This window comes from Salminus brasiliensis, chromosome 2 (assembly GCF_030463535.1).
Source record: "Salminus brasiliensis chromosome 2, fSalBra1.hap2, whole genome shotgun sequence".
NCBI classification, from domain to species: Eukaryota; Metazoa; Chordata; class Actinopteri; order Characiformes; family Bryconidae; genus Salminus; species Salminus brasiliensis.
Window position 1 is genome coordinate 37,241,618 of NC_132879.1, and position 24,438 is coordinate 37,266,055.

Consider the following 24,438-nt stretch of genomic DNA (forward strand, 5'->3'; position numbering starts at 1 on the left):
ACAAAATCTCAACTGCGCCCTCTGGATGAAGCTCACTTCGCTGAGATATATGCACGCGTGTTCTTCTGTGGCAGAAACTAAATCGATGTTTAATCACATCCTGTCCTTCTTCTACAGTCTCTTTCATTCCCATCACGTGTACGCGCGCTCTTAGTGTAGCAGAGAAAGCTCGCGCCAGTCAAGGCCACTTCGCCTCTCCTCTCTCTCTCGGTCTTGCTCATGCTCAGAATGGCTGTGCTATCACCAGAGGCCAGAGGCCGTCTGATTCACCAACCCACCAGCTCGAGCCAGGCCTGGCAGTCACCAAGGAAACAATGGTTAGGAGCTTAATACACATTTAATATCTTGGCAAATAGAGCACAGCAATCTAGCCGCCGCGTCCCCGTTTCTCTCCGTGCATGTTTACTAGAGAGGCCATTGAGCATAAGCCAATGTGACAACGCAATTTGGACGCTGCACTCGGCTGCATCATGGCTTGCGTCATCGCCACTTCGGTGAACTTAAGCGTGGCCAAGAATAATCAAATCAGCTTTCCTTTTCAATGACTCCTCGTTTACAGAGGCCACACAGAGCATTGAGTAAGACACACTGGCCTTAAATGAGGTTGAAGAAGAAAAAAAAGAATAAAAACAATAAAAACAATACATTTTAATTTTACACCGGCCTCTTCAAGGGCATTACGTAAACCCGTCGGCAGCAAGACCGAGAGCGCCACGGCAGCATGAGTATGCGCGTTTGTGTGTGTGTATATGAGCATGAAGAGAGAAACAAGGTGACGCAGGCCCTGTCGTCAGCAGCTCTGGGGCTGAGGAGTTCACTCTCGAGTGGCTGCCATTCTCTCCTCTCTCTTTCTCTCTGAGTGCTCCTCAGTTGAAGGTAGAAGAGGGAGTGAACACACAGCCCACGGGTGAGGCTTTCACCAAGGGCTCATCAGAGAGAGGGGGGGGGGTGCTGGGAGGAGAGCGAGAGAGAAATTAAACCTCTCATTGGATCATCATTAACATTAGAGTGGAACTAAATCATCATGGAAATGTCAGCGTCAAAACAACAAAGTCTCACTCCACGGAAAACGCTCCCACCGTGACCGCATTCCTTTGAAAATAGAAAACAATTTTTAGAAGCCTGTAGGCACCCTCTAGCCTAAAGAAAGTGAGACGGAGTCCAAAGGAACAGGAAGAAACAGAGAGGAAAAAAAAAAAAATAAAAAAAAAAAAAAGGACAGCATGCATGCCAGACTGTTCCAAATCACAGCCTAGAATGCCTGGCATGCCTGGCACAGCAAAAACATCTTCAGCAAACACTTACCAGAGAGGGGCAGGGGACAAGGAGCAAGAGAGGCGGAAAGGAAGAGTCAGAAAGGGAGGGATGGGGTGAAATCCTCTCAAGCATAATGCTCAGTGAAAAGCCTTTTTTCAGGCCCAAATTCAGCCTATACTGTTGCAGGGATTCCTCTGGACCAAACAGGGAAGAGGAGGGGGGGGTGGGGGTGCTCACATCTACAACCTCATTATGTAATATTTACACTACATTACGACAGCACATTCTGTCTCGCTCCTTGAGGGAAACCCAGAACTCTTTTTTTTTTTCTGGGTATGGGCATGCGTGTATTGACACCCAATGGAAAACGGTGCAGGGCATGGTGGACAAATGCAGTTGCCAAATACATGCCAGGACTAGACATTAAAAATTAGAAATTAATCAATCAATCAACCCAGTAATCCATTCAGGCTTTAATTTGGTATAGGTAAATAAAAATAAAATAAAAATAAAAAAAAAGTAGATCTGTGGGATCAGACCAGAGCAGCTAGCCTTCTCTCACCATGCTCATTGATCCCCTCATCCAACTAGTTAGTGAATTGCAACCCACACACACTGGCTTCTGTAAAGAGTAGTTTTTTTTTAAATAATAATAATAATAAAAAAAATTAAAAAATACTAACCTATGAAAATGGATTTGGACACTATGGTCAGTAACAAATCAACAAATAAAGGCCTGGCAGTGAAGGCTGAAAAAAACATGGGGGGGGTCAGTCTTATTTCACATTCCTTCACCTGTTTCTTTTTCATGTGTGTGTTCTCCTTCTCCTTTTATACACACCCTCCCCCACAGGGTCATCAATAGTTCTCTTTTTTTTTGCCCTCATGGCAAGGGGAGCTTTGAGAGCTCAATCCGTGGCCTTCCAGGGCAGTGCTTAACCCTGGCCCCTGCGCCGGACAGCCACTGTTCAATTTAGAAAGTGCAGCCCACACCACTCGTCCCCACCCCCCTCCGGGCACCGCCGCCCCACACTTCATACAGTGCTTCACCACCTCTGGGAAATCCTGTGCTGCACCGCAACAGAAAACACATTTAAGAAAAGGTCATAGCCCGTAGTTTACGCGGATTTATCCTGGAGCTTTCTGTCATCTCCCCTTCCTCTACCCCTCCCCTCCCCCCATTCTGCTGTCTTACTGGAGAACCACCCCCGGCTCCTCTTCGTGGGCCTAGGCTGCATCTCAGCCGTGCTGTGTGAGACCTGTTCACTGGATGAGGGCTAAACACAATCTTTAATGCATTCCTCCACTGATGCGGTGCAGGTTAGACGCTTTCCTCAAGACCTGGATCTCCACACCTGGTGGATGAAGGGAGGGAGGAGGACCCTCAGTCAAGAATAACCTGGTTATTTTCTATATTCGACAAATTAAGTGACCATGTGAGAACGAAAACTACTACTGCAGTGAGCACAGAGAGAGAGGGAGAGAGAGAGAGAGAGGGGACATTTCCTCTTGCAGAGATGATCCACATTTTCCAGCAACGCAGAACTCACCTTGATGTGCCTTTTCGGGCTGAATATAATTTTCCATGCATTAGATTACCAGACCCTATTACCTCTGCCTCCAGCCCTGCATGCTCCCTCGCGCTCACTCATCTTTCTTGGAATAGACTGTAAGCGTATTGTTCATTTAAATCTAACAGAGCTCAATCTTCCTACAACTCAACAGCTTAATGGTGCCATTGGAATATATTAAATCCCTCTATGAGGCACAATGTGGAAGTTTAAGTCGGATCCATTCGCCCTTTTCTTATTCTATTCGATTGCTCCAAGTGCGCACGGTTAAGAGACGGCCATGAAGTCTCGCCAATGAAGAGGGAGGGAGATGACCTCCAGATGACCTTGGACTAGGGAATGGGCTGCTGGTGGGAGGTGTATTCGGGGATAAAAAATAAAAAATAAAATAAAATAATAAAAAAAAGACATTGTGGGATTATTTATCAGTGGCAGTGTTCAGTGTTTGATATTCCTGATGAAATGTATTAAATGAGACGGATATTAAAAGGCATGCGTGGTAAGTACACAGTCAAGATATATTTAGGATAGAAGAAATAAAAACAGTAGAAAATGTATTAGATTCCAGGGGAAAACTTCAAAGCCATCTGTTTTTGAGTCATCTCTGATGCTGTTTACAACCCTAGTTCTTTTGCTAAAGTCTGCACCAGTTTGGGACATCATTTTTATTATTTCAACTTCCACCAGAAACTCACTGTAAAACAACAACATCCCTCACACACACTAAAGCATATTATTGATCAAAAAGATTATTTACTATTTTCTTTCATTTAACTCCTTAAAATTTTACAATATAAGGGATGCAAAGTCCCGATTGGGCAGCAGGGATAACAAATTTCATTTCAGTCTGTTGTAGACAAACACTACTCTAATGTTCTGTGGGTTTCTTTAGAGATGCTAATCGGGCACAAATGAAGTGAACAAAAGGCTGCGTTAGACACCGTTGGCGGTTAGCCGTGACACTAGCATTAGCTAGGCTTTTATAAACATTTCTACACCGGTTTATCGCCAGGTGGCACATAGTTACTTCAAATGGGATTCAAATGAGTACAGGCATCACACTGCCTGGTGGAATTATGGTATTTGGTGGCGGACCACGGTTCAGTTTTGTGCTCGTCTGAAAACGGAGGGAGTAAGAATTTGACAGGTCCGCACAAAACAAGGCAGGTGTGAAAGCCTATTCATAACTATGATTATAAATGAATACCATTCCATGTTACTGGCTTGTGCACTGATGATAGAAAGGAAGATAAACAAATAAAGTAAGTGGCTGACTGGTTGGAGTTGGGCTGGCTAATGCTAGCAATAGATTCTAGCTCCTAAGCTCGGTCCAGTGGTAAAGTGAGATGTCTCCTCCTCTCTGTGAAAATCCTGTCCTTGCATTAGAGACAGACACAAAAATAAACTTTTTACAGCTGCCTGTTGCCATGGCTTCATTGAGCAAGGCTAGTTGTGGCTCAAAAACTGTGCTGCTGACAGCCTCAGTGTCCTATCTGTATTCAAAAGAACGCGAAGAAACGTTTTGTCAGTGACTGCAACTGTGTCAGAACCGAAGAGGTAAGTTCGACAGTTCAGTAGAACTAGTGCCAAAAGACCATTTATCCCAAATAGACGTTATGTAACGGACTTTGAGAAATCTGCTGCCAACAACTACTACAGTAGAAATCTGCGGCACGTTTCCACACTCGCAGTTTCAAACCTAATCTGAAGCTACGAGTGCAGCCATGCATGTATTCATATGAATTACCATTTCGAAAGACATGCGCGTAACGGCACGCTCGATAGATCTCCAATCGAAACGTATGAAGGAGGTTTTCACTACTGCTGCAAGTTCCTCAAAAATAGAACCAACCAGCAAAGCAGGACATTAACGTGAGGCGCAGACACTTGATTGGAAAACACTGAAATTGCACTTATGTTTCCAGTCACACGAGGACACAAAGTTCGCTCTCCAACTCATCTACTAATGAGTATTCCATATCAGGGACTTGTATTGGCATATGAAAGCATACCACCAGCACTCCACTATCTCATTAAAAGGAACGAGTCTATCAGTTTGACAAGCTTGCCATTTTTACTGCAGGTACAGTTTGCCCTTTTAGGCCGATTGCGGATCCCAATCAGGAGCGCAAATCCTAGCCTGAAGCATTTCCAGAGACGCAACGAGGCTGCTCTCAAAGCGAGCGTGGCGAATGCAAGGGGCCTCGAAAATCGGCTCTGCATACTGGCTGCCGGTGATGGGTGAAGTGGGACTCCGGTTAAGTTGAATTTAAGGTACCTGGCTGGAGCTTCATAAGCTGGCCTGTGGCCAGAAGACAAACGGAGCCTGGCATAATGAAGGTCATTAGCAGATAAAGAATGGCCATTAGGAGAGTGCCGGCAAAGAGGAGGGGCTGTGACACCCAGCGCCATGGCACTGACTCACTTCAGCTCCCACCAATCCCTCACAGCGCAAACAGCCTGGGCAAATATCATTAACCACACACTGGGGCCTGACTGCTACGGCAGAAGCAAGCAACAGACAGACAGATATGAGCTACTCCAAGGAGAGGGAGAGACTAGATGAGGCCAGAGCGCAGAGAGACATGAGCGAACAGCTCATCTTGTGACGGTGTAGCGGTTTTATTAACCCAAATCCAATTCTTAGTTCCTTTGGTTCATGATGTAGACATGTTTACAGAAGGTAAGGTGCAGTCTAAACATCTCCAGTGTGCAACTGCTTTACACCTTATGTAAGGACTATTATTGTACATACACACCTTGCGTTTAACTTGCATTCTACTACATAGCTATTTTTCCCTGACTCCCAATCTTAATCAACCCAAGACCTCATACTAACCCCACTTCTAAACCCAAGACTGCTTCTATTCTCTGGAATATTCAGTGAATTTGGTTAGGATTAGAAGCAAACACTACAATACCTGTAATAGAAGTGGTTTGACGAGGTGCCTTTGTGGTTGCACATGAAGTGTTACTGGTGGAGACTTCCTTCAGTGGATAAGGGCCGATGCAGGCCTTTTTAAACCAAATTTAGATTACCTAACCCACTTAGTACCATTCTCTGACAAACATGCTCGGAAGAAAAGCACCAGGTACCCAGCTGACTAGCATGAGAGAGAGAGAGAGAGAGAGAGAGAGAGACCCAGACAGAGAGCGCGAGAGAGACAAAGAGCACAAGAGAGACAGAGAGCGAAGAAAATTGTGCCCTCTCTGACTTCAACTGCTGACCCTGGGTCATAGTGGCAGCGCTTTACTCTTATTTTTAATGTCTTGAACATAAGTTACGTTAAGAAGCATCCCATTCCATTCATTTGGTTTTCCACAACTGTGTTTGAGCTACGTTCAATCTAAACATGCTTGTGTGCGAGACAGTTACAGTATCTACAGCATATCTTACCTATAACGTATAGCTGTGCAATCGATGAAAATTCTAAACATTGGATTGAGAACAGCCAATACTCATTCATTCAAGTACTTCAATCTAGAATAACCACATGAAGCTGGAATACCCCAGGAAGCATGTACAAAAAGGTAAGGTATGTAAAACACCATCAGTTCAGAATGTTAAAGAACGTGAAAAAGAAAAAAGAAAAAATATATATATATCAGACTCACTATCAAACTATATTTAAAGGCAACTCTGATAAAAAAAAAATGAGAAAAAACTAGATCAGAACACTATAGAAGAGAGGTGTGACTGCTAAACTCTAAGAGAAAGAAATAGCTGGACCAGAAGCAAAGGCCCACAGGCAGTTTTAGAACTCCAACTCCCACATGCCTCCCCTGGAGTGTGTATTGCTTCATCATAGTTGGAAGCATACGATGTGAATAATGATAAGAGGTAAATCCCACATAAGGTGGGGGTAGGGGGGGGGTAGTGGGTGGGTGGCACGGTGCTGCCTGCTGCAGTAATCTCCCATGGAATTAATTCCTGGAATCTGAAATTAAATGGAACGGAAGTGTCCGTTCTCCCCCAACCCACTCAAGGTCACAAGTGTTTGCTGAAATGACAGAGCTTTCAGGCTGACATTTGATTGATTCAAAGCCTGGGAGAAAATATGTCAAAGCAGCCCGGAGCTGGAACCAAGGAAGCGTGCGAGTGTGTTTGTTGAGAGAGAGAGAGAGGGTGGGTAGCTTGTTTACAGGTACTCAGAAAAGAGCAGACACATGGACAGTAACATCTTGGTAAAACAGGACAGAGGAGTCCCAGGCTGTAACGTTGGTAACAGATCTGTCCGTTTTGGCTTTCTGTAGGTGTTCCACAGAAGGAAAAAAAGTCGGTGGAGCTGTGCGGCGGGCTGAGCCTTTAGTGGCTTCCCAAATGCATCGTGACAGAGCAGAATAATCCCCCCTCAACTGAAACAATGCATCCAATTCGGTGCCATGTTTCATACCATCGGCACATGCTTGGTTGGTGGAGCTCTTTGTCCACGGCCGAATCTCACATCCATGTGCTACAACAGAAAATAACCACCAAGACTTACCAATGTGATATTTTTTTTATGGCATGTTGAGAACTTTTTAAAACACTGTAGCAGCTATTCTTGTTCTGAAAGGCTCACGGTTATCTGGGTTTGCATAGAGATTAAAGATTAAGATCATCCTTCCCAGCCATGCTGCACAGTACAAATGGACAGAGTGGCGTTCAGCATCCGGAAAGCAGAGGGGGGTTCTATGCCCTGTGAATATTGTGCAGTAGAAGACACCGCAGATCCTCTGGCCCAGGAAATCGAGCAGGCCGCCTTGTGATCCCAGGTCCACTTCTCGAACCTTTAGGGCTATTTTGCTTAACCGTGGTTCAACTAATCAGCCCATTAACAGCCCAGTGGTGAGTGAGTGTGTGATATCTGCCTACACCAAACGACCACCTTCTCTGCATCATCTCTGTGCCAGCAGGTGCCTGATCACTGGTTTTAAAAAGGGTGACTGTACACCAGGGCATTCCCACCCATGGTCCAACAGCAGATGAGCGCTACAGTCATCTTGGTCTTTTAAAAGACTGTGGAACTCCTATGCTTCCTCCTTTACCAAAGGCATTCCATTATATCGGTCCCAGCGGAGGATCGTTCTGGACGGGTTTTATGATCTGCGGTGCTGGGACTAATGCGCACAGAGCTCAATGTTATGGATCTGCTTTGAGGGCACAGTCCAGACCGCACGACCCGTGGAGTAAAGCCCACAGTGCCTTTATCGGACAGTATTGGTGCTCTCCAGTACGTTGGAGCTGGGTGGAAGGCTGACCTACATGCAGCTGGCCTCAGCCCAGATTTCGTGGCACACCCTGGGGCTCCTGCACCGCCTCCCCCACCCTGGACTAGCCGAGCAGGCCCCACCACGTCAAACTGGGTCGGCTTGGAAGCCCAGTTCCAAAGCAGACCTCTTCCACACGCTTCCCTGCCCGGGGCGAGGTGGGCTGGAAGACTAGAGCTTCGCTTCCCTTCCCTCTTCGGACCTTTTCCAGAAGGCTGCGAGCAAGATGGGCGCCCCCGACATGAGCAAGGCATTCTGGGTCACCCTGCTGTCCATGGATCAGCAACGCAGCTGGGAGAGAGTGCAGCGGCCCACGTGGCTAGAACTGCCAACAGCCACATTCAACCTCCCGCACAGATGTGCGTGAGCCATATACAAATGCACGTCGAACCCACACGTGCTCATGGACAAGCTTGCAGGGGATCAGTGTGTCCCAAATCATGTGTCAGTGACATTCCTGGCCACCAGTCCGACCATAAGCAAACACAGTCAATCAGATCTCACACAGCTCAGCGTGTCCCTTTAGCTAGTTTTGCTGACTTGCTATGGCAAGCCACACTGTGCCCCATTCACAGAACTACACAAAGGTAAATCTCGAGACAGGCCCCTTCGGCGTAGCGCTATTTAAGAAGGTACCTACGATCATTTGTCTTCATTGTTTGAGTTCCTGGTTGTAAAACCGAGCAATCACCTTTTTTATACACATTTCTTTTGACTGCTGAACAGTAGGTGGTACTAAGTGCAGAGGGTGCAAAAGGCTGTGAAAAAAAAAAACATCGGGGTGATGAAGAACGTTCCGAAATAGGATGAACTGTCCGTTCTCTGTTTCAGCACTGTCAGAACTCCCATAGCATGACAGGAGGGATATTTTAATCCTGGAAGGCAGGAGAGAGAGGGGAAGCGAGAGGGGGAGCGAGCAAGAGAGAGTGTGAGCCTATATTCCAGCAGGAGTCCTGTCTAGCTCGGTGCAGCCAAGAAACTCCCTCAGCTGCATCCAAGAGCGGCTTAATCCGTCTGGAGAGAGTGATGACCCACACATAGTGCCGTCCAACCCCTACTGTGCCTCCTCTTGGACCATGCACTGACCAGGCCAACACACTCACAGATACTCACTCACTCGCGCTCAACTCATCCAGCAGTGGAGTGTTGTAAGCCCTGTGTGACTAAACATCACCTTCCGCCTCGAACAAAAAGAGAGTGAGACCCAGGACAAAGCGAGAAGCATGTAGCATAAGCTGAGATCTCAGCAGAGGGGGAGAAGAATGGCATAAAGTCATTCATCAGTTGGACCGGGTTTTTCTGCAAAATAGCAACAGCAAGCTGCCTCTCTCTTGTGCAGCACTCCACCCCCTGGCTTACCGCAGCCTCAAAATAGTGATACGCACCCCTAGTACTAGTCACCGGAACAGGAGCTTTTAGAAGGCTGATTGATTCCAGCAAGCAATTTACTTTAACACAAGAAAACAAACAAGAAAAAGGGAGATGGGGTGGACAAAGGTAGAACTTAGAGAAAAGATCAATTAAAAAAAAAAAAGCAAACCAGTATTATAAAATATATATTTACACAATTAATATAGATTACACAAAAGAGCAGACCAGTTAGAAAAAAAGGGAGAGGGGGGCAGCGAGTGTCAGAGGAGCGTTTTGAGTGTGAGTCTGTATGCAGCGAGAGAGAGAGAGAGAGAGAGAGAGAGAGAGACACACACACACACACACACACACACACACACACACACACACACACACACACACACACGAGTGTGTGCGCGCGCGCGTGTGTGTGTGTGTGTGTTAGGGAGAGAGTGGGCGGATGAGTTAATGCACAAAAACACTGCATCAAACCAATGCACTGCTTGAAGCGCGATGCGTCAGCAGTACATTCACGTTTCCACTGAAGGACAAAAGGGAGAGTGAGCGCATGAGCCTGAGCCCCAGCTGACTGCTCGCTACAGCGCGACGAAGCGTGCTGGGAAAAACCATGGTAAGCTGCTGCTGCACATAGCAACGGAAGCAGGATTAAGGCAGGACCAGCAGGGTTAAAAAGGAAAGGAGGAGGGGAGAAAAAAAAAAAAAAAAAAAAGAGAAAAAAAAGGGAGAAAGAGCGAGAATGCTGTTGCCGTGGGGACGTACTTCTCCCTCACAACGCTCATCCAGCAGCTGAAGTCAGGGGCTGCGGAGCTGAGCTCTCCGACGCCGCGCTCAGCTCAGGACACTGCAGGGGCTTCAGCTCCGCGCTATACGGATACTTTTCAGATCGACGCTACGTCACAGGAGGGGAGGAGAAGTGCGCTCGCTCACACGCTCTCTCCCGCGCGCGCACGCCCGCACGCTCGCTCTCTCGCTCGCTCTCATTCCAGGGAACGAACGAACGAGAGAGAGAGAGAGAGAGAGAGAGAGAGAGAGAGAGAGAGAGAGCTCGAAAGCAGGAGAGCGCTTTCTCCACCATACAAGCCTTATTGGGCTCTCGCTGCCAGCAGCACCGTCCCTCTGACACTCGTTGACTCCCCTTTCAAAAGAAAGTGACGGATTACCTGGAAGACTGCGGGAGGCAGGTTGCTGCCGCCACCGTTTGTGCATCTGTCGAGCCAGAGAGCGGAACTAGTTAAGGCAAGAAACAACCCAGTGACTGCAGTGTGTGTCACACAGCCTTTTTAACTGACCGAGGCAAAGAGGCAAATCAAGAAGACAAGGGACAAGCCTTGGCAGAAGGAGGACAGCGACTGGGAAAAGTGAGTGGAAAAGACTGTTGGGGGGGAGGGGAAGTCAGGCTTTTCTTTCTTTTTAAGAGAAAAAGGATAGAAGAGCATTTGAAAAGACTGTGGAATTCTCATTCTTCTTTTCTCTCCCCCCCCCACCCCCCAACCCCTCTCTCCCACCCCAACCCCTCCTCCTTTTCACCCTCTGCCTTGGTTTAGCGCATGTAGGCATTCTACTATTATGGAGACTCGGGAAAGGTATTTAGCAGCGGAGTCAAGCGGCGGTTTCCAAGGACAAGCATCTGCGGACGAGGCGACGGCGAGCGAGGGAGCACGTCTCTGGGAACGAAACTGGAATGCTACCACTGCCTAAATCTCGGTGGGCCTGCAGCTTTCCTTTGGATGCTCTTCTCTGGATTTATTAGGGGCCATTTTGGGGTTTCTCTTGCTTTCTACAACAAACAACATTAAAAGGCTTTCTCTTTCGCTGGGATTTATGAATCTTTAACAAAAACAGAAAAAGGGGGAAAAAAAGCTGCGTCTGTGATTGTGAGTGCATAAAAAAAAGGACCTGTAAAACCACTGAGGTAGGTGTCTGGCCTTTCCAACCCTTTCTATACAAAAAGTCTGCCCTATTCTTACGCTTATTACTACTTGGCTTTTTTTTTTTTTTTCCTTCTTCTACCTTTCCCCCTTGCTCTCGTATTTTGTCACTGAAAATGCCCCCACTAGTTCAGTAAATGGAAAAACAAGCCAGAGTGTTGCTTAACCCAGGGTAGGGCCAGCTCTCCTTAAACCAGAAACAAACCCCTCCCCTCATTCCCCTTTCTACCTCCTCCTTTCTTCCCAATCACTACAGTCACCCCGAGCCCACAACCAACCCACCCCCCCACCCCCAATCCCTTCCCCGCCCCCCCCAGACGATGCTGAATTATGAACGTGCCACATCATGAGTCTCCTGGGGCGGGTAGCTGTGCGTCGAGCCAGGAAAGCCGCCCTGCTCTGTGTCGTCTTCCTCATGGTGCAAGTGTGCGTGGAGGTGGCGGCGGGAGCAGCGGGGCCCCAAGGCTGCCCGCCCGTCTGCTCCTGCAGTAACCAGCTCAGCAAGGTGGTGTGCACCCGCCGCGGACTCACCCGTGTGCCCCCAGGCATCCCCACCAACACGAGGCACCTCAACCTGATGGAGAACTCCATCGAGGCAGTGCAGGCCGACTCCTTCCGCCATCTCCACCACCTGGAGGTGCTTCAGCTCGGGCGCAACGCCATTCGGCAAATTGAGGTAGGAGCCTTCAACGGCCTTACCAGCCTGAACACCCTGGAGCTCTTCGATAACCGCCTGACAGTAGTGCCCAGCGGCGCCTTTGAGTATCTGTCGAAGCTGCGGGAACTGTGGCTCAGAAACAACCCCATCGAGAGCATCCCGTCTTATGCCTTCAACCGAGTGCCCTCTCTCATGCGACTGGACCTAGGCGAGCTGCGAAAGCTTGAGTACATCTCCGACGGGGCCTTCGAGGGTTTGGTCAACCTCAAGTACCTCAACTTAGGCATGTGCAACATCCGAGGAGAGATGCCCAACCTGAACCCGCTGCTAGCACTGGAGGAGCTGGAGATCTCGGAGAACTTCTTCCCAGAGATCAAGCCCAGCTCCTTCAAAGGACTGACTTCACTTAAAAAGCTATGGATCATGAACTCTAAAATAGGGCTAATTGAACGCAACGCGTTCGATGACCTGTCCTCACTGGCGGAGCTAAACCTGGCTCACAACAACCTGAGCTCTCTGCCTCATGACCTGTTTGCCCCGCTGAAGTACTTAGTGGAACTACACCTCCACCACAACCCTTGGAACTGCGGCTGCGATACTTTGTGGCTTGCGCGGTGGCTGCGTGACTACATCCCCACCAACTCGACCTGCTGCGGCAGATGCCATTCCCCAGCACACATGAGAGGTCGTCAGATGGTGGAGGTGGACAGGGGTGACACCGGTGCAATGCAGTGCTCTGCCCCCTTCATTGCTGATGCCCCAAGAGACCTCAATATTTCAGCAGAGCGGGTAGCAGAGCTTCGGTGTCGAACGGCAGCAATGTCAGCAGTGCGGTGGCTCCTGCCCAATGGCACCATACTGACCCATGCATCCAGCCACCCGCGAATAACCGTGCTCAATGACGGAACTCTAAACTTTTCAAACGTGCTGGTGGGCGACACGGGCATGTACACTTGCATGGTGTCCAACGCAGCAGGAAAATCCAACGCTTCGGCTTACTTAAACGTGAGCGCAGCTGAACTCAACACGTCCAACCTCAGCTACTTCACCACAGTCACGGTGGAGGTGCTGGGACCAACATCTGAGCTGCCAAAAACCAAGACCACAACCACCACGCCGGGCGCGAGTACCACGACCACAGCTTCTCCCTCCGTCTTTCAACCAGTTTTCATCTCCACGCCAACGGTCCTTCTCCAAAGCACCGACATACCACCAAGTCGCCCGTCGGCCGTGCCAGCTTCGAAAGGGACAACGGGGAAGCCGCCCAACCCCGCCAGCACCAGCCTGGATGAGGTGATGAAGACTACAAAGATAATCATTGGCTGTTTCGTGGCGGTGACTCTGCTCGCAGCAATCATGCTAATCGTGTTCTACAAACTACGGAAGAGGCATCAACAAAGGAGCACGGTGGCCGCAGCCAGGACAGTGGAGATTATTCACGTGGATGAGGAGGACTTGCCTCCACCTGCATCTGCCGCCAGTATACCAGGGGAGGGAGCACTAACCCTACCGGAAATAAGGGACCATAACAGTATTCACAAGTTGGACTACATTACCCACAAGTCAGACTACAGCTACCACAAACCCAAAACGGATTACAGCACTCACAAACCCAAGTCAGATTACAGTATCCACAAACCCAAACCTGACTATAGCACTTATAAGCCGAAATCGGACTACAGCATCCAGATTCCCAAGACGGACTACATTACACACAATCCAACCTCGGATTACAATACGTACAAACCACCGATGGACTACAGCCCTCACAAACCATCTACGGACTACACTCACAGATCATTGCCCGATTACCACATCAGCAAAAAAACTGACCAGAGCCCGTACAAACCTGGATACAGCACCCACAAGCCTGATTACAAATCGCAAACAGTCAAACCAGACTTCAGCCCTTTCAAACCAGATTACAGCATTCACAAACCCAAAACAGACTATAGCACGCACAAAGCCAAAACCGATTACATTCCCCACAAAGCTGCCACCAACTACAGTCCCTTCAAGATGGATTGCAGTCCCTTCAAACCGGACTACAGTGCATTTAAGGCAGACTACAGCCCACTCAAAGCTGAATACATCAGCCACAAACCAGACTTCAGCCCCCACAAGCCTAAAATGGATTACAGTCCTCACAAAGAGGACTACAGCCCCCATAAGCTCAACTATAGCACCCTAAAGCCCAAGTACAACACCTACAAGCCTGGAGGACATGCAGCTAAGTGGACAGAAAGCAACAGCATTGGAAACTCTCTTCCTCGAACCTTGCCCAGTACCATCACCACTATCTCAGAGCCCTTCGTCATAAAAACACATGCGAAGGAGAAAGTACAAGAGACTCAAATCTAGCCCTTGACAACCTGCTCCTGAAAGAAAAAATAATGGCCAAAATCTCAGCCAGAAATATCATATTCCTATTCCCCCCCTACAAAACACTCCTAAGACACCCCCCATGAAAACATGCAATAGAATGCACAAAGAGAGAGAGGGAAAAAAAAGACTGTTCTTTTTTTTGTACAGCGTGCAATCTTAGAGACTGATTTCTTGATGTACATGCTTATAAATAAATAAATAAATATATATATATATATATATATATATATGAAAAAAAAAATCTGAAAAACTATCATGGGCTGTCATAGAGAAGCAGATTATATAAAAAAAAAATAAATTAAACTATTTTCTAACTTGTAACTTCTATTTAAAAAAGACCAGTTGTTTAAAGATGCTGTCCTGACTTTAAGAAATGAGGGTAGTGTTTTCAAAGGGCATTCTGTGTGATTTCTAAACCATGCTACAGAGAATGCAGTGAAAAGAAAAAGAAAAAAAAAAAAAAAACAAACAAAAAAACATTTATACTAAGAATTCTTTCTTTAAGAGGAAAAAAAAGGTCCATGTTGATCTTTACAGATTTATCTTGTAAGCACCATAAATTTGTACTGTGCCAAATGTTATACATGCAATAAAACGGATTTTTGGAAGAAAAAAAAAGAAAAAAGAAAAAAAAGTAGAGATTTTTCCTCCTCCTCCTCTCTTCTGGTGTACTGTAGCGATCAGGCAAAGGCTTCAACCACTGCAGTAGGACTCTGCAGTTAGACTTTAACCCTGTACATGCTGGATGATGCTGCAACCTAATGAGCTCCTTTAGAGAAGAGTTACGCACCACGCGTTACGGCCGCTCCACGACATCACCGTCTGTCAATTTACACTCGGCTTATGTAATTGGGGCTGAGTCTGCGTTTTCGCCTCCTAGGAGGTGGACGTTTGAAACATGACGTGCTTCTTTCCAAGTTCTACCAATGCGTCAGCTGCAGGTAAACAGCTGGCAGGAAAGCTGCTGAACAGAGCTACTTTTCCAAGGGCAAAGATGATGGAAAGACTATATATATGAGTATAGGAGTATAAGTACAAAGGGCTCTGAGCTTGACTGAGGTGGTTTTTGACTTGCTTTAATGCTTCTTCTGTTTAACCGTACTGGTGACAGAAAAAAATACGACTCTGCATTTTGCTTTAAGGAACAAACTGTGGGAGGTGGTTCACCACCGACAATGGGCTGTTACTGTTCCAGAAATTACAGTTACAGAGGGTTTTTATATACATGTACGGCTGACCGTTCTCTTTCATTGCATTCCTAAATGAGACTTTTTACATTTTATGTCAAGGTAAACAGCTATGTAGCTCCTACAGATTTCTTTCTTTTTGTTTATACAGACAAGTGTGGTAAAAAAAAACAAAAAAAAACAAACGACCCTGCTTTCTTCAGAGCAGGCTGCGCTGCACAGGAAAGCACTGGAACATACAAGCTTGCAAGTTATTCTTAAGACTGCACTGTGTGACTGCTGTAGAGGTCTTTCTCTTTCTGCAGAATGTTGGCATTTTTATATTACATACATATATACACATTGATTGATTGATTTATTTATTTATATATTTTTGGAGGGGGTTGAGAGGACGTTGCGCAGCTTGGCGTTCGTGCCAGGCCTCATACGCGGCTAATTGAAATGCAAGAAAAAAGAAAGACTAAACAGTCGACAAACTGACAGCATATTAGAGGATAATAAAACGTAATGCATGTTTGTGTCAAGAGGCATATTGGCTGAGTGGGCGCAGGCTGTCTAAGAGATTAAAGGCTGATTAAATGATAATTGATCCAGCGCACACGCACGGACACACCCTTCCCATAAAGCCGGGACATCTGGCCACAGTGCGGCCTGGTCCCGCAGCAGGACTTGCGCCACAGGCCGCTTGCGGCCAGATTAGTTGCTTCCCACGGTTACTTCCACAATGATGGAAGGGTGATAAAAACAGGAGTATCTTAAAAAACGCAATAATCTGTTCAGTGATCTCCTGAATCCTCTTTCTATTTGTAGACTGTATTGAGGTCTGAAGCGTTAAGGGCCTGTACCATTTAACCATACTAGGCATTTTTTGGAAGGGGGGTGGGGGGGGGGGGTCATATTGTAATTCATATAAAGTGATCATTTACTAGCCTCTTTGTCCCTCAGAAGAAATTTGTAGGGGGGGGAGCAACTTATGATGAATTTTGCAATGCAAAACCTTGTATCTTTTGTTGTTTTTCTGCACTTTTTGAGATATGAACAGCAGTTCTTTATATAGCGTCACATTTCACATTTCATGATGAATGGACCAATGTAAATGCTCCAAAATGACGGAGTGAAATAAAATCTGTTTGCATTGACTTACATTGAAAAGTTCTAGAGATACAAGGTTTTTGCTTTGTGCTTTATTCCAAAAACAGCCCAGTTAGAAGCACTCCTGCGCACTACTGAGCAGATGTATGCCTTTTGTTTTATCAATCGATTCAATGCTGGCTGTTTTTGCAGGGGTTGGACAGTGTGTTCTAAAACTAAACTCATTTTCAACAATGGAGAAAAGTTTATAGTTTAAGTTGCCCCTTATGTGAGCAGGTTAACCGGAACCTGACCATATAAGTGACCGTCAATCAATCCCATCTCTGTACATACACAAGACCGGACCAGCATTCTACATGCACTCTGTGGTTCTGATTCTGTGGTGCGACAAGGGCTCATGATGGTCACTTAGGCAGAGATCAAGCCAGATCAAGTCAAACGTGCCCCTCTCTCCGTAGCAGCCCATGAGTCACAGGCCGCCTTCAGAAAGGGCCGAGTATCGTTACAGGTAGAGCGCCTCGCTGCGACATAACGCGCGCAGGCAAAGCTACAAAGAGAGCAGTTGCTGGATAATGCATTTGCACCAGCCAGGTCACTGGTGGTGCTACGACTTTAAACGTTGCAATTATGCCCTGTGCACCGGTGTTTAAGGGCAAGCTGTAATTATAAGGCATCGCACAAGAGCGGGACTTTAAATTGAATGTTGCATGTGATTGTAGTGGGGAGAGAGGCAGAGCACACACTCGGTACGCTGCTGCTTAGCAGACGCAGTCATTCCATTTTACAAGAGCGCCTCCACAGTGTCTCGTTCGCAATTAGGGAGCGATTTGGAGAGGGGGCATGTGGCTGTGTGTTAGCAAACAGATCAGAGCGCAGCAGAAAGGGGCAGGACGAATCACATGAAGGAGACTGAGCAGGAAGAAGAAGAGGAGCAAAGAGAAAGAGGTTAACTTGAACTCAAATGAGAGAGAGAAAGAGAGAGAGACAGACAGGGTAGGACAGACAGGTAGCTGAATGAAGAGTGAGGATGGGAAAGCTGGGGCAGTAGGGAGATCAAGTGAAGAGCCTGCAGCATCAGTGCCAGACAGATTTGGAGAGGGAGGCGGTTACTGGGGCGACTGGGGAAGCGAAGCAGCAGAAGTGTGATGTGGGGGAGGGGCGGTCCACCAGGACAGATGGAAGAGAGATAACAATGGCAATGATGGACTGCAACACAGATGAAGAGCCGGGCCACGGGGTCAGAGCATGGGCTCGCAGCTGCAGAGGAGGCAGGAAATGATTGGCTAGTTTGGATGTTCTCCAGCAGGTATCATGAGGCGCATTCCCCTTGTATGAAGAGGCGCTCGGCTGTGGTCAAGCGGTCAGGAGGCCTGATGGTCACAGCGTATGAGGCCTAGAAGTAGAAGGGACATCAGCAACGTCAGAAATCACGTGACCCATTTTGTTTACAGAAAAGGGAAGCTCTTGCTGCTTAGCGTGGTTATTTACGAGCTGCCGTGGCAGGGTCAACTGCTTTTGCCATTTGTTGTGAGGCATTAACAGAGATCTGTAGATTGTCTGATCGTTCACAAAAGCAGCCCATTACAAGCTGAATTGAGCGTTCGTCATTGGCTGACCTTCTCCTCCGCCGTCTCGGGAGGATTCGTGAACAGATGTTCGCTGGATGCACTTCTGTCGGCGCTTCTATTCTAGGTTTCTCTAGTGAAGTGTATGGGTGTGTGAAAAGGTGGTGGTTTTTGGTTGGTGGGTGGGGCGGGGCTTGTAGCTGATGTAGATATGCTGTTTATGACCGATCGCGCTGCCTTTTCTTTTTCAAGACACCTGATACCCATCACGTCATGCCATGGCATTTGTGCCTGTGTCATGGGGTCACAAAGGGCAGTTTAAGAGCTCAAATCAGACCCTGTACATCACCTGCCGTTGAAGCATGGTTTTCAGGCGGCGCAAAGACGAGCTTTAACCTTTAAGCTTAAAAGACTCTTAGGTAATGCCTTGTGCAAGCTTGCATGAAATATGGAACACATGCTCAGCTAAGACGGCCCTGAATATTTACATGATGTCCAAGCAGGCCAAGATGAAGTGCTTCTTCCAAAAATGAGCACAGAGGCGACACGAAGGTTAAACACACACACACACGCCCACCATCATCGGTGGTTAGTGCAGAAATCGGGCTGAGCCTTCCCAAGCTGCTGTTCCTTCATTATACATTAGCATATCTCTGTGGTGCGGTTTCTGTGGCCTCTGGTGGTGCTACACATTCGGGAGACATTTCAAGCTTGTCTGCTCTGCCCATGTTCCTCATTTTAACATGATGCAAATGGCGACAGTGCGAGGAGCCTCTCCCCCACCGCCAGTTTCTAGCATGTTCGGCCCAGAGGGCCTGCTCTTCTGACGCACATCAGCTCCACGTACACGGACTTGGGCAAAATGACTTCACTTTGGCACAGTTTGTGGTTCGAGTATGACAAGCATCTCCTACGGTGCTCCTTCAAAAGGGGCCGAGGGAAGGGGGAGGGAAGTGAACAGGGTAGCTACTTAACGCTGCAGCTATCAAAGTCGCTCCGATTCACTGTGTCAGTGTAGCATCAGGACGCCGCTTTTAGAGAACTGTTAATTAAGGAGGAAAGCAACTTGTTTTGACCAACCTTGCGGGATGTAGACACCTCAGGGAGAGGCTAGGCGGATTTCTCCGACATTTAGTAGCATCACACAATAAAGAAACAAATTTAACTGGCCAATCAGATCACTGAAATGGGGCATAATGCTTGAGTCAGCAACATTTTATGACTTGTGTATGAACAGTCCTGTTACCTGTGTTTCACTGGAGCTCAAGAATTAGCCAACAACTCAACAAATTTGGCCAAGAACTAGTCTGTGACAGGGATGGTGCCTCTTAAAAAACAGAGCCCATTTGGGACTTATTTACTGTTTGCATGCAAGGGAAAAAAGTAAGTACATGACAGTAGACATCATTTTAATAAAGAAAAGCACTGAAACATGGCTGCCACAACATACATTCAGAGTTATGGAATCAGAACTGGGATCAGGAGAGTAAAAAAAAAAATAATACATTGGGCATCCTTTAGAGGATTGACCCATTTGGTATAGGCTTGCATCAGCCTTCCATTACCAGCTTTTCAATTGGACTGAGGAGTAAAACCTCACTGATAAGACTCAAACACGAAAATCACCAGACCTTGGCAACTTCGTCAACCATCCCTACTGCCAATATAGATAACACACTTTTCCAAATCTGTACTTTTTTTTTTTTTTTTTTTTTTTACCCTTCTCAGCAAGGGACATCTCTAATTAGAGGCCACCTGCGTCAACTGCAGTCCACTCAAACCTCTTACCTTTACTACCACCTGTGGTGGGCTAATTAAATACAAGTGTGACATCACGGATCAAAGTTGGAGAATATGCCAACACGCTCCGGCCCCTCTCTGAGCAGGCCAGTTCTTGCTTCACCCGCTTACGCAGACACATACATACCACTAAAGGCTTGAACTGATCACTCTTCAGCAGCCTGAGGCCGGCGATGGCCGCATGCAGGCATGAGCATGATATTTCCTCTGCATTGCCACACAAAGCTACAGTGGGCTGACTGAGGTTAGCACACAGTTAATGGATGGCCGGATGACCGTTTGCAGTGAAGTGGCTGTGGCCTGGCTGCTGCAGTTGTTGACCCAGAGTACACAGTGTAGATTCAAGCTGCTGTAAATCCGAGTGCGGGACAACAGCGTTCAAATCAAGCGCTTGTCGCTAAGGCCAAAGAGCGCAAGTCGTCGATACTGGGGACAACTGAGGTCATCATATAGGGCCAGTTTACAAGACAGGGATTAGGCCTAGTCCTAGACTACCTTGTCCTTTCAGTGGGGAATAGTCATTCAGCATGCTGTGTAGTCCAGGACTAGGCTTGAATCCTTGTCAAAACCAACCCAAAGAGTCCAAAGTGCTCTATAAAATGTTAATATGCTGCATCAAAGCCACGCGCAGTACAGACTGCCTATCGCAGCAACCCAAAACCCTCCCAGCCTAGAACCAACGGTCCTCACACTGAGAACTCCCACAATTGATGGGAGGAAAAGAGCTGTGACAAGAAGGCAGCTCAGCGGGCTTTGGAGAAGTACATTGTCTTCCGCGAGCTCACTTCCAACTAGTGGAAGGTTAACAAGGCCTGCGGTGGCAGAAGTGTCCGGTGCCAGGCTCGGCGTGCCACTCTGGCAGCAAGAGTGCATCCGGCGCGCGAGACACGCAGATAGCGCCGGGCATCTGGCTGGCACGCAGGCAGGGTGAATCAGTCAGGCTTGGCACGCGTCTCACCTCCCACTTCTCCTGGCACGGGCTAACTGACGCTTTCCCACCTCTACCCCCCCTCCCCCACCCTCGCCAGCGACAAGCACAGCCATTACTGAGCCATTAGCATTGTAGCAGAGGTAACGCAGTAGAGGTACACACGGCGCGGCGCTATGCTAAACGACACATTCCTCATCGGGGAACTGAAACAGTTGGTCAGCGCCAACTGGTAAAGACTGGCCTACGAGCCTGAGAAAGCGACATGTATGACGCCAAACGGAGAGAAATGGGGAAGTGGGTTTGTAATGGTTTAAGATCTGCGCAAAGCAAACAGACCTTGTGCATTTTAACACCAGTCACACACACTGTGCATATTAACAGTATTTCAAACCTGCTTGAAGTCATAGCAGTCTGGGGAGCGTTCTTTTGACTACTGTCCAAGCAGAAAGACACTCAACTGATGTGGAAATTGTAGCTCTTTGCAGTAAAGGGAGCTCCAGACAAGCTGTTTTTTTTTCTTTTCTTTTTGGAGGCGCAAATCAGCTCCAATTCAAAGCACTCCCTGGCAAAATAGAAACAGCACCACAATCTCTTAATGCCCACATTAGTTTAATTGAGCGAAAACAGCGGCAGGGCAAAGAATCCTTTCTGATTCTGACAACTCATGAAACACAAAGAGCAGAACTGTACTGGACAAAACTAGGAATGCGTGCATGTACTCATTTCGGTCACATTGTTTTCTCTCCGGTAAACAGGTAAATACTTCATTTTTATAATCTGTACATTTCGTTATCATAGCTTTGGAACTCACTGCTCAAGTGACAAATTTGCACTATGCAACTCCAATGCAGAAAGCTTGAGGGAACTGCGCAAAACTGCATTATCCGAGTCATTGGTGTACATATCCTATAATTACTATACCGCTTAGTCCACGTGCTTTTTTCACTTTTAGTGACCGTTCTGTAGCTGTCAGCTCGTCAAGAAAAGAGTATTCTTTAGTGACGGCTTAGAGTGCGAATTCCATGCTCCTGGAGCCCAGGAGCAGAAAAAAAATGCCAATTTTCTACAGTGTTGTTTTAAAAGAAGCAAAAGCTATGGACCCACACCAGCAGTCTCAACGTGCAAAAGGGGTATAGAGCCAAAGTTTGTTGTGGTGAACAAAGTTTTCATGGCTTTTATGGTGTCTTACAATAACTAAAGGTGCATTAATCAGCATATTTACAGGCATGTCACTTGGCTGGTGTTCTTAGTACTTAGTCCCAAGGGTGTAGCGCGAGTTACTTGCCTGGCTAGGGAATTGAACCCTAGTCTGCCAAAAGAAAAAGGCAGTGTTCCTACCAACTACACCAACTGCTGATCTTCAATCAACGCGTGCTGGCCCTCCAGCACTGCTCCATTTCTCCAAGCACTACGGTGCATTACACAGCAATCTACCACTACTGTACCTTTAATTTCATATAAAACCTACCAGTTAAGGACTGGCAGCATTACTTTAAGAAAGCACCATTACACTCTCTCAGTCTAGTAGGCAAAATACCCTCAACACAACAGCCTCTATACACAACTCCATTCCTTTCCATCCTTTAGAAAAGGATTCTGCCCTGCTCGTCCTTTCGTTAGAGCTCTTCCGCTGCCGCACTGGGAGGCTTTAGAAAGGGGGAGGACGCTGACGAGGCGGCTGCGATTAGACCCTTCTCTCTGAGCTCAGGGTTGTCCTGACTGCCAGCAGAGGTCAGCCATTGTGCTGGACTAAGCCAGTCCAGGATTACTTGCTCCCAGAGCTGATTCCTCCGAATAAAAAGATCTCTGGGCTGCTACGGCTGCACCAGTCTGGCCAAGAGCGTGCAAGGGTCCCGCTGCCGTACACCTGCCCGGCTCTAGCACTGGACAACCAACACAGTGTCGAGACGAGCGCTGAAGGGAGAGGAGGTGGAAGGGGCTGACAGCTGTTGAGTGTGTACGGGCCAGAGAAGAGGCCAGAATGAAGCCCAAAGCGCCCATTACAACACAGAGCAGCTCCCACAGCCAGCAACGACCCAAATGCCAGGGGAGCCATTCTAAACCCAGACTAGATGCCAGTGAGAAACTAGCGCGCTGCCCACAGCTCCCAATTCTCACTCTGTACTCGATTCCCCATTTGACTAGACTCTTTGTGCACACACAGTCAGCCAGGCTTTTTACAGCAGCTAACGGCTCCCTTGCACCCCATTCAGAAAGACATAATGTCTCAATGCGCTGAACAAATGGGAAGGTTCTCACTTAAGTTTCCCGACACAATTACCAAAGGAGCTGAATCAAAGTTCTTACCACTAGAAACACAACTCTGTGGCATTGATTAAAAGATTACGCAAGCATGTGCTGGACTTTCCTGGGGAGGGGGGGGGTTGTAGAGTGTGACAACCCCCCCCCCCACCCCACAAACGAGAAACAGAAAGGAAAAAAAAAAAAAAAACAGAGGGAGAAAGAAAGTAGAGGCAGAATGGTGGAGAAATGGAGGGAGAGTAAACAGGAAGGGAGAGGAAGGAGAAGGCTAAGAGCTGTGTAATAAAGGGGTTGCAGTGGTGCTTAATTGCTCTTAAAAATGACTACAATTATCGCTCTAATCCCCTTTGCCATCCGGGGCCTTCAGCCCAGTACCAGTCACAGTGTGTGTGTGTGTGTAAGTGAAGGTGAAAGAGAAAGATCAAGCAAGAGCAAAAGAGAGGCCAAAGCTGAGAGGGAAAATAATCATTTAGAGACACCATAAATAACAGCTGAGGCTCCTGAGTGGTGCTGCTGTCTAAGTGTTGTCCCCATCAATCGGTTTGACCCCTGATGACACCTCGAAGTCCCAGAGCGCACAGTTGTTCTCACAATGCTCTGGGTTTGTAGCATAGGTCTCCCCCTCCTAGCCAGTGTTATCCAGTATGGACGTCTGTTAGCTGATGCGACATGGGAGTTAGTGTTCTCCTCCAAGCGTGCTTAGCTGCTCAATGATGTATCAGCAGCAGTTTGAAAAGATGCAGTGGGCAGGTTTTCTGGCTTCATTAGCCTCCTTCATCAGCCTTTCTAGCCATTAGCCTTTCTAGCCATTACCCTCCCAGCGTTGGTAGCATTGAGTGAGGGGGAGATCTAACTCCTGGGGGTGGGGTGGGGGGGGGGGGAGATGGACATAAAATTGGACCAAAATTACTATACAAATTGGATCAAAATCTGGGAAACCCCCCCCCCCCAAAAAAAACAACAAAAACAAAAGCAGCACCTCAAAGCATTAATCAATACAGTCTGTTGATGACATCTATAGCGGCAAAGACAAAGCGGTCTTGATGCAGCCGTACTCGCAGTCATGAATGAGAGTTCTGTATAAACAAAAACAGGACAGGGTGCAGATAGAGCACTACATCAACTCAGTCTTTGCCCAGAGGCTTGTATTAAGAGTAAGTGATGATCTTTTGGAAGGACAC

At 47.4% G+C, this 24,438-nt stretch overlaps 2 protein-coding genes across 4 annotated transcripts in view; one reads left to right on the top strand and one right to left on the bottom strand.

Annotated features, from left to right (window-relative positions):
- Positions 1 to 24,438, bottom strand: part of snd1 (staphylococcal nuclease and tudor domain containing 1) — a 165,126-nt gene that overhangs the window by 76,121 nt on the left and 64,567 nt on the right. The window lies entirely within an intron of this gene.
- lrrc4.1 (leucine rich repeat containing 4.1) lies at positions 4,175 to 15,745 on the top strand. 3 transcript variants are annotated; one of them, XM_072672569.1, is made up of 2 exons: positions 4,175 to 4,190; positions 11,803 to 15,745. In XM_072672569.1, the coding sequence occupies exons 1-2, from the start codon at positions 4,175 to 4,177 to the stop codon at positions 14,394 to 14,396; spliced, it is 2,610 nt and encodes an 869-aa protein (XP_072528670.1). In that variant the 3' UTR covers positions 14,397 to 15,745. The 3 variants fall into 3 exon arrangements, with proteins under 3 accessions (XP_072528670.1, XP_072528668.1, XP_072528669.1); XM_072672567.1 differs by lacking the exon at positions 4,175 to 4,190 and adding an exon at positions 9,968 to 10,807 and having other exon boundaries at positions 10,994 to 15,745; XM_072672568.1 differs by lacking the exon at positions 4,175 to 4,190 and adding an exon at positions 9,968 to 10,807 and having other exon boundaries at positions 11,003 to 15,745.

Coding starts and splice junctions, on each gene's coding strand:
- lrrc4.1 (XM_072672567.1), top strand. CDS start 11,724: ATGAGTCTCCTGGGGCGGGTAGCTGTGCGTCGAGCCAGGAAAGCCGCC.